At 53.1% G+C, this 9,517-nt stretch overlaps 1 protein-coding gene across 2 annotated transcripts; it reads left to right on the plus strand.

Annotated features, from left to right (window-relative positions):
* Positions 1 to 407: 407 nt before the first annotated feature.
* On the plus strand, positions 408 to 7,759 carry SLC46A1 (solute carrier family 46 member 1). Of its 2 annotated transcripts, XM_060081167.1 has the most exons (5): positions 408 to 677; positions 2,062 to 2,914; positions 4,037 to 4,120; positions 6,530 to 6,686; positions 7,224 to 7,759. In XM_060081167.1, exons 1-5 carry the CDS (start codon positions 450 to 452, stop codon positions 7,279 to 7,281), a joined length of 1,380 nt encoding a protein of 459 aa, XP_059937150.1. In that variant the 5' UTR covers positions 408 to 449; the 3' UTR covers positions 7,282 to 7,759. The 2 variants fall into 2 exon arrangements, with proteins under 2 accessions (XP_059937150.1, XP_059937151.1); XM_060081168.1 differs by lacking the exon at positions 7,224 to 7,759 and having other exon boundaries at positions 4,037 to 4,101; positions 6,530 to 6,637.
* Positions 7,760 to 9,517: the final 1,758 nt, after the last annotated feature.

Consider the following 9,517-nt stretch of genomic DNA (forward strand, 5'->3'; position numbering starts at 1 on the left):
AAAAAAAAAAAAGTGTCCTTCTAGCTCAGCCTTGAGTGTCCGATGTCCTTGTTTCTTCATGGGTAAATTGAGAGTCTTGATAACGTCTAGCCAATAGAGTTGTTGGGACATTAATGCACTTAGAGTTTAGTACAGTGCCCAGCACATAATAAGCGATCAATGAATGTTAATTATTGATATTCTTGCTACTGTTATGGGTGTTCTGCGCCTGAGGAGTGCAGGGCTGTATCCTGGCACGGTCTGCAGTAGAGGTCACTCTGTAAACCAGGGGTACGGTGTCCCTCGCCTCCCCACAGCCCAGAGAGGGAGGGGCCGAGAGGAAGAGGGCCCACCACTCCTGGCCCCGCCCCACCAGGCTTAAAAAAAAGAAAGAAAGACAGAAAAAGACGCTGGGCGCAGGCGCAGGAAGCCGAGGCGTAAGCCTAGCGCCAGCTCAGAAGCGCACAAGCATGGAGGGGCGCGCGAACTCCCGGGGCGAGCCCCGCGCCTGGCCCGCTGGGCCCGTGCTGTGCCGCGGCTGCGTGGAGCCGCTCATCTTCCTTGCCAACTTCGCCTTGGTCCTGCAGGGCCCGGTCACCACGCAGTACCTGTGGCACCGCTTCAGTGCCGACCTTGGCTACAACGGCACTCGTGACAGAGGCAGCTGCACCAACCATAGCGTGGACCCCACCGCGCAGGTAGGGGCGGCGGGGAGAAGCGAGGAGCGTGGCAGGGGCGGGGCCTGCGTAAAGGTTGGGGGCAGCCCAGTGGGTTAGGATATTGGGTGGTGGGCGGGGCCGGAGCAAAGTTGGGGCTTGACTGAGAAATGCGCTGCGGGGATGCTTAAAGTTGATCTAGGTAAAGCGAGTTTGAGAGTTAACAAAAGAGGGTGTCCACTGAAAAATTGCATAAACTGAGGGACTTCCCTGGTGGTGCAGTGGTTGGGAATCTGCCTGCCAATGCAGGGGACACGGGTTCGAGCCCTGGCCCGGGAAGATCCCACATGCGGCGGAGCAACTAAGCCCGTGCGCCACAACTACTGAGCCTGTGCTCTAGAGCCCGCGAAGCCCGCGAGCCACAACTACTGAGCCCACGTGCCACAACTACTAAAGCCCACGCACCTAGAGCCCATGCTCTGCAACAAGAGAAGCCACCACAATGAGAAGACCATGCCGTGCAACGAAGACCCAGCACAACCAAAAATAAATAAATAAAATTAAAAAAAAAAAAGCACAAACTGAAAGTTGAGAATTATGTTTTATTTGGCGGACTTTCTGAGGACTCAGGCCTGGGAGGCAGTCTCTGAGATAGCGCTGAGGGACTCTTCCCAAGAGGTAAGGGAGGCGCCAGGATATATAGGAGTTTTGCAATAAAAACCAGGTAGTTGGAACATCAAAAGATTACTGTTAATTGAGGAAAACCAGACATCTCAAGTTACTGGACTTTTTTTTTTTTTTTTTTTTTTTTTTTTTTTTTGTCTGCACCACCTAGCTTGTGGGCTCTTAGTTTTCCAACCAGGGATTGAACCCAGCCCCAGCAGTGAAAGCACCAAGTCCTAAAAATTGGACCACCAGGGAATTCCCACAAGTCAATGAATTTAGCACTTTTCTAAGTAAGGGAAGATGCAGGAGCCTGGGCTTATTGAAGTCACTCCTCTGATATGCACCTTAGCTCTCTAGAGCCAGTGTCCTGTTCTGCCCCATCCTGGGTCTGTACTTGGGGGTGGCTGCAGTGGCTGAGGGCTTGGCAGTGGGCAGCCTGTTTGTCTCCATCCTGAGGTACATCAGGGCTCAGCATCAGGGGCAGCAGTAGTGGCTGAGGGCTTGACGGCCGCAGCATCCTTTGTTTGCTGATGTGGCAGGCGGCGTTTTTCATTCACAGTGCTAAAAGTAAGAGAACGGATCTTGCCCATTTCCCATACCCCTCCAGTGTCAGTTTTTAAGAGTTGTACTAAAATTCTCTGAGGTTTAGGGCTCCAAAGAAAGTCCTCATCCCTGTATCTCCCAGGTTGGTGATGGTGTGGGCGATGGGCAGCCCAGAGTGGGGAACGGCACCCTGGTAATAAGACTCTTACCTCTGCAGGAAGTGGAGACGCTTACCTCCCACTGGACCCTCTACATGAACATGGGTGGCTTCCTGGTGGGACTCTTTTCGTCCACCCTGCTGGGTGCCTGGAGTGACTGTGTGGGCCGCCGCCCGCTGCTGGCGCTGGCCTCCCTCGGCCTGCTGCTCCAGACCGTGCTGTCCATCTTTGTGGTACAGCTGCAGCTCCACGTTGGCTACTTCGTGCTGGGCCGCATTCTTTGTGCCCTCCTCGGTGATTTCAGTGGCCTCCTGGCTGCTGGCTTTGCCTCCGTAGCAGATGTCAGCTCCAGCCACACCCGTACCATCCGAATGGCCCTGCTGGAAGCGTGCATCGGGGTGGCAGGGATGCTGGCGAGTCTTATTGGTGGCAACTGGCTCCAGGAGCAGGGTTATGCCAACCCCTTCTGGTTGGCCTTGGCCTTGCTGATTGCCATGACTCTCTATGCAGCATTCTGCTTTGGTGAGACAGTGAAAGAGCCGACACCTGCCCGGCTCTTCACACTCCGTCACCACCGATCCATCGTCCAGCTCTATGTGACCCAGGCCCCGGAGAAGTCCAGGAAGCACTTAGCCCTGTACTCGTTGGCCATCTTCGTGGTGATCACTGTGCACCTTGGGGTCCAGGACATCCTGACCCTCTATGAGCTGAGCACACCCCTCTGCTGGGACTCTAGGCTGATTGGCTACGGTTCTGCAGCTCAGCACCTCCCATACCTCACCAGCCTGCTGGGCCTGAGGCTTCTGCAGTACTGCCTGGCCGACACCTGGGTGGCTGAGATCGGTCTGGCCTTCAACATCATGGGGATGGTGGTCTTTGCATTTGCTACCATCACACCCCTCATGTTCACAGGTAATGTGTGTATGGGTTCAGGGACAGTTTGTCTCAGAATTGCTGGGTGAAAACTGGGGACTGGCCACCTGCTGCCACCAAATGTAGTTCATGCCCATGTCTTTGGAAACATCACTGTGCCCCTAGCCTGCCCTGGAGGACAGGCAACTAAGAAACCTCATAAAAATGCCACCTTTGTTATACAGAAAATATAGACCTTCAATAGCCAAAGTAATTCATTCACATTACCAACCATAAATATTGTTAGTAAGATAGAGCCAAAGACAAAAAAACTTGCTCTTACACTAGTTGCTCCACTCCTTGGCCTCCCACAGCCTATATTCATGGTGCTCTTAAGCAAAGTCCAAGCCATTAATGCCTTAATACTCGCTTCTCTGATAAGAATCACAGGACCTATCTCAAATATCCTTGGTCAGCTTCTTTGGGTTTTTAAAAAAGCCAGTCTTCTCAGACCGCAGCTATCAAATTCCTGCTTGTGTTAGTTCTTCTTTTCTTTCTTTCTTTTTTTTTTTGGTGGGAGGGGGCAGCTGGGAATGAGGAAGTTAACTTTCCTGAACGGACAGATTTATTTTAATAGAGCCCTAAAATGTGTACAGTCAGCCATTCTGGAATCACGGATGTCCTAATGTGGCTGCTCGCCTGGACAGTGCTGACGGGGACCAGGTACCTTTTTCTCCTGCCCACAGCATCTTCCATGGACTCGGTGCTGGGCTCGACGCCTTTGGGGGTACAGAGATGATGAAGACACTGTCATTGCTCTGGGATTTGGGGGCCTTTCACCCGAAGGGGCCCTGGGGGGCCTCATCGTGAATGCACTTCAGAGGCGCCACTGTTTTTTTAGCAGTTTGCAGTTTTTGTTGAGGAGGTAACAGTTGAACAAGGGAGAGAAATGGTTACGAAGGAAACAGTGTAAGCCTGTGAGTAACTAAATGTCAAGGGAAAAGGAACTTGCATTCACTGTGTGCTTGCTGTGCCCCATCGTTGTCTCCTTCCCCATCAGGGAAGTTCTTCCTGTGTCTAACCCAAGTCCCTCATGGGGTAGGTACAGGACCTCTGCTGCATCTCACTTGGGCACCCCTCTCCCCAACCCCATTTCCTTGATGATTGTTTCTTTCTTCACAGGGTACGGGCTCCTCTTCCTGTCGTTGGTCGTCACGCCTATCATCCGGGCCAAGCTCTCCAGGCTGGTGAGAGAGTCAGAGCAGGGTGAATATCGGGGTTAGCCTGTGTCTGGTTCCTCATGCCCAGTGTTTCCTGAACTGCGCAGAGGGCAGCCACGGGCCAGGAGGCAGCTTACCTTCCTCCCTCCCACCCTGGAGAAATAAGTAGCCAAGACAACCGCATTGCTGTCACAGTGCCCAGGGCTGGCAGAGAACCACAGCGATCTGGATTTTCAGACCACAGAGTCGGAATTTGCAGTCAGCAGCATACGATTATGTTCTTTTGGATAAGCCAAGCAGAGGATTTACTCTTTCCAGACTTCAGCTTTTCCATCTGTAAAATGGATGTGACGATGCCAGAGTTCCCTGCTTCCCTGGGGTCAGAGTGTCCAACTCTGTGATGTAGGTTTCACTGTCTCCACACGGCAGATGAAGCAGAGGCCCAGAGGGTTAAATTAATTCACTTGAGGTCACTCAGTAAGTGGTGGAACTAGGATGCACACCCAGGTCTGTTTCTAAGAGCAGCAGGTCTGGAGATCTAGGTTTTAGTCCTGGCTCTGTCACACCGGCTCTGTGATCTGGGCCTGTTCCCTCATCTGTAACACATGTGAATTGCTCTTTTTTTTGTGTGTGTGTGTGGGAGGGGTTCTTTTATAGTTTTTTTAATTTAATTAATTAATTTATTTTTGGCTGCATTGGATCTTCGTTGCTGCACGCGGGCTTTCTCTAGTTGTGGCGAGCGGGGGCTACTCTTCGTTGCAGTGTTCAGGCTTCTCATTGCGGTGGCTTCTCTTGTTATGGAGCACAGACTCTAGGTGCACAGGCTTCAGTAGTTGTGGCACAAGGGATCAGTAGTTGTGGCTCAGAGACTCTTGAGTGCAGGCTCAGTAGTTGTGGTGCTCAGGCTCAGTAGTTGTGGCGCATGGGCTTAGTTGCTCTGTGGCATGTGGGATCTTCCTGGACCAGGCCTTGAACCCGTGTCCCCTGCATTGGCAGGTGGATTCTTAACCACTGTGCCACCAAGGAAGTCCCATGAATTGCTCTTGATGACATCTGTGGGCCCTTCGAGCTCTGACCATCTGATAGTTTAATCTCAACTTCTGTTGGGCTGTTGCTTATTCTGCAAAATTTGTGTTCTGCTGGCATATCGATTCATTTTAAAAATTATGGCTGCATTGGGTCTTCGTTGCTGCGCGCGGGCTTTTCTCTAGTTGCGGTGAGCGGGGTCTACTCTTCGTTGCCGTGCGCAGGCTTCTCATTGCCGTGCGCGGGCTTCTCATTGCAGTGGCTTCTCTTGTTGCGGAGAATGGGCTGTAGGCGAGTGGGCTTCAGTAGTTGTGGCTTGCGGGCTTAGTTGCTCCATGGCATGTGGGATCTTCCGGACCAGTATTCGAACCCGTGTCCCCTGCACTGGCAGGCGGATTCTTAACCACTGTGACAGCAGGGAAGTCCCATGCTGTCATATCTGTAAAGAGTAGCTTCTCGGGCCTCCCTGGTGGCGCAGTGGTTAAGAGTCCGCCTGCCGATGCAGGGGATACGGGTTCGTGCCCCGGTCTGGGAGGATCCCATATGCCGCGGAGCGGCTGGGCCCGTGAGCCATGGCCGCTGGGCCTGCGCATCCGGAGCCTGTGCTCCGCAACGGGAGAGGCCACAACAGTGAGAGGCCCACATACCGCAAAAAGAAAAAAAAAAAAAAAAAAGAGTAGCTTCTCAGGCCTCTTGGTCTTTAAATCCCAATCCGGAAACATGTGGCTCATCCACTTTTTCCCATCTGCCCTGGAAGTAGGATCTGGTGATGGCAGAGACTCTGGTGCCATGTATAGCCCACCGTGGGTTCTTTTATCCTCAGAACCCATGTGCCTTCATTCATTTACTCAATAAGCTTTTTTCTAGCACCTTCACTGTGCCCAGAGATGCCAAGGGGAACAGGAGAAAAGAACAGCTCTTACTAACTGGCTGCCTCCAGGGGGCCAGGCCCTGTGATAGGTGCATTACATACGATTATAGTGTTACCAACAATCTATGAAAGGTATTATCCTTATTTAACAGAAGGGGGACAGAAACCCAGAAAGATAAGTGTCTTATTCGGTGATCACACAGCTAATAAGTGTTGAAACTGAGAAGTAGCCCAGAAATTTATCCTAAACAGGAGATGATTCCAAAGGGGATAAACCTAAAACCATTTTATCAGACTTTATCAGACTTTTGCTAGAAGCCATCACATGTACTTGTAATATATAGATTTAATAACAGCCATTTGTTTTGTAGCACAGGCGCTTTCCATGCATGACCTCTTCGAAGGCTTATCACAACCCATGATGTAGGAGTTCTAGCTGAGGAAGGTGACACTCAGAGAGGTTAAGTGACTTGCTCCAGGTCACACAGCTGTGAGGTAGTGGTGTCAGGATTTGCATTTAGGTCTTTCAAATTCCTGAGTGTGTTTATTTCTTCACAGGCGCTCTCTTTTCTGCTGTGGCCTGTGTGAATGGCTTGGCCATGCTGACAGCCTCCGGCATCTTCAACTCGCTCTACCCAGCCACCCTGAACTTCATGAAGGGCTTCCCTTTCCTCCTGGGAGCTGGCCTCCTCTTCATCCCGGCCGTCCTGATTGGGTAATGCAGGGCCCTGACCCAGGCTCAAAATGGAGCCCTTTACCCTAACGGTATCCTCTTCTTCCTCCTCCTTCCAACCTCCTCAGTCCTGGACCTCTTCCCCTGTGGGTGTCTCAGTCCCAGCCTGACTCTCCCCTTGCAGATGGTTGCCTAATCGTCTGGGAGCGATTCCCCCGGAGCAAGGCAGAGGCCGGTAGGGGAAGGGTCAGGTTCACAGTGCTTCTTGGCAAGGCTATGTTCTCGCACCCAGTTCCCCTCATCCCCCTCCATTCCCATTTTACAGATGGAACTACGGTGGCAGAAATGTGCTAAAGGGAAGCCTGGAGAGCTTCCTCGGCTAGTTGTGACTGGGCCACACGCTAACCTGACCCACTTGTTTCTTCCCCCAGAGCCCTCTGTCTCGGGACATTGTCTTCCACCTCTCAGCTTGGGGAGGGGGATACCTGGACCAGCCCATCCAATAAAGCCTGTGTCACTTCTCCAGGAGTTGAGGGTCCCCCCGTGTTAAATCTGAACCCTCTCTCTGGTCTCTCACAGGATACTGGAAAGGGCTAATCATTGCCCTGAATTCCAGCAGTTTTCCCAGAGCCCCTGATCTGCCTGGACCAGAGGACAGGGGGCGAGAGGAGCAACGTGAGCGCTAACCAGCTGGAAGTACATGCCTCTGGATCCCAGTCCTCAGCAGCAGCGGCAGCTCCCCTCAAAGGGCAGCGTTCACCTTGGACCAGGTGGTCCAAGCTAGACCAAGGCCCCCACCTCATCCACACCGTGCCTGCCTGTGATTCTAGCATGTGGAATTGTAACCCAGACAGTCCCACTCAGGGCAGGCGGTGTGGGAGCCATTTGGAACAGGGATCTGTTTACCCTTTAGTTCATCAATCACATAGAACCCTCCAGGGGAGAGGAGAGGTCCTGCTGGAGGGACCAGTTGAAGCATGAGGGTAGCACCTCTGCTTCCAGCCCAAACTGTGCAGCTCACAGTGCTCAGTTCATGGCCAAGCAGCTACCAGTCACTCCTTAGTGATGAATCCGGTACCACTGGTCAGTGCCAGCTTTGGGGGGAGGGAGGGTTGTGGGAGGGACTTGGTGCCACCTGGAGGGAGAGTGCTGCTATCTCTGCGTGGGAATCAATCCCCTGGGCTTAGCAGTGCCAATCATAATAAGAAGTCTGTATAATCATCCTGGAATGAACCTTCCGGCCCCCAAGGCATTGGGCTGTGGGGCCTTCTGTTTTCTTGTTCCTAGTTTGCCCACCGTAGGTCAGACAGCAGTGGCTGCTGGAAGGGACAGGGGCCCCTGGGTTGCCATGGGATTGGTACTGGGCGTGGCCAGCTCAGTCCTCATCTGACTGCCCATTCTCTTCTCCGGAGCTGCTGGGAGGCGAAGGGCTGCCACGCTTGCATCAGGTCAGCAGAGAAGCTCCGGGCAGAGCCCTGGCCGCTCATTCCTCAGGGCCAGAGATCTACTCCCTGAAGACACCTTGCCCTGGTCTTCCTGGCTACACCAAACCAAGCAGAATCAGTTTTTGTTACCACTCAGCCCTCTAACACCTCCCATTGCTGGGCATTTCAGCAGGGCCATGTGCTGACACCATCCCTCGAGCATCTGTAGCTCAACAGGAACCTGGAGATGGGCCCGACTCCCCAGAGAATGAGGGGCCCATTTCTAGGGCGTTAGGAAAGCCTGGACCTGAAGTTGAAAGGCAGAATGGGATTTGGTATTAAGGCACTGGCTTTGATGAGGGCCATAAGCCCCCAAACAAATCAGATGACACCTGACTCTTCAAAACAGAATTGGCCACAGGGCATGGCCCCCTGCTGGTATTTCTACCCTCATTCTCTCTCACCTGCCCTCCTAGCCAGTTTTCTGGCTAGAAATCATGCAGGTAAAATGGGGGTGGCCCAGGGCAAACTAGGGTCAGCTGTGGCCCTCTGTAGCCTGGGCCTGTTTCCAGATTCCCATCTCACTGTTCCCTGTCATTGGGAGATCAAGCAAGGAGAGGCCCCCTCCACTAACTGTCCCAGCAGTGAGGATGGTAGGAAAAAGGCTCTGGGCTGGCCTCAGGCCCAGGCTGTACTCCGGGCATTGCCTCTGGTTCGTGTGTGGCCTTGAGCAAGGCCCTCTGCGAAGGGTTAGATCAGCAATGCCTCTAATTGTCTGATGATGGTTGGACAAGTTAGGAAACACTAGATTAAATACTGTTTTAAGATCCTTCCTGTCTCATACATTCTAGAATGGAATGCCTCTATTCATGGACCTAGGGGAAGGATAAATGGAGTTGGAGCTGGACTTTTGACTTTTGAGTGTTTCTTGGTCATGAGCAATTCTTGGTCTTGGAGAGGGGTGGGGTGAGGCTGACTCAGCCCCGACCTGGGAGCAGCAGCTACAGCCCAGCCAAGCAGAAAACCCTGACCCCGCAGACCAGGCTGCAATGTCAGAGCAGGCTGGGGGGGCGGGTGGTGAAAGGCTGTTTCTCAGCCCTTTGTCTCAGGACCGGCCCTGTGAGACCAGGCCTAGGTGGAAGGTGCGGGCCAGGGTGCCTGCCCTGGCTGCGATCTGGGCAGTGTTTGTTAACGGCAGGGGAGGCTGGCCCCTGAACACACTGACCTGGCCAGGGGAAGGTCGTCACTTCAGCTGCTCCGGTGGGGCCCAGAGGCTGGGCTGGGCTTCCCCAGACAGGAGGCAGGCAGCAGTAGAGAGTGTGCCAAAGAAAAAGAAACAGTGCTGGGCAGCCTCTCTGAGTACTGCCCGTGAGGGACCTCAGGAGGGAGTGGGACTGATTGGGGACAAAAACACAGAAGGCTTCCCCTGGAGGAGACTCATCACACTGT

The sequence above is a fragment of the Mesoplodon densirostris genome, chromosome 18, assembly GCF_025265405.1.
Source record: "Mesoplodon densirostris isolate mMesDen1 chromosome 18, mMesDen1 primary haplotype, whole genome shotgun sequence".
Lineage (NCBI taxonomy): Eukaryota > Metazoa > Chordata > Mammalia > Artiodactyla > Ziphiidae > Mesoplodon > Mesoplodon densirostris.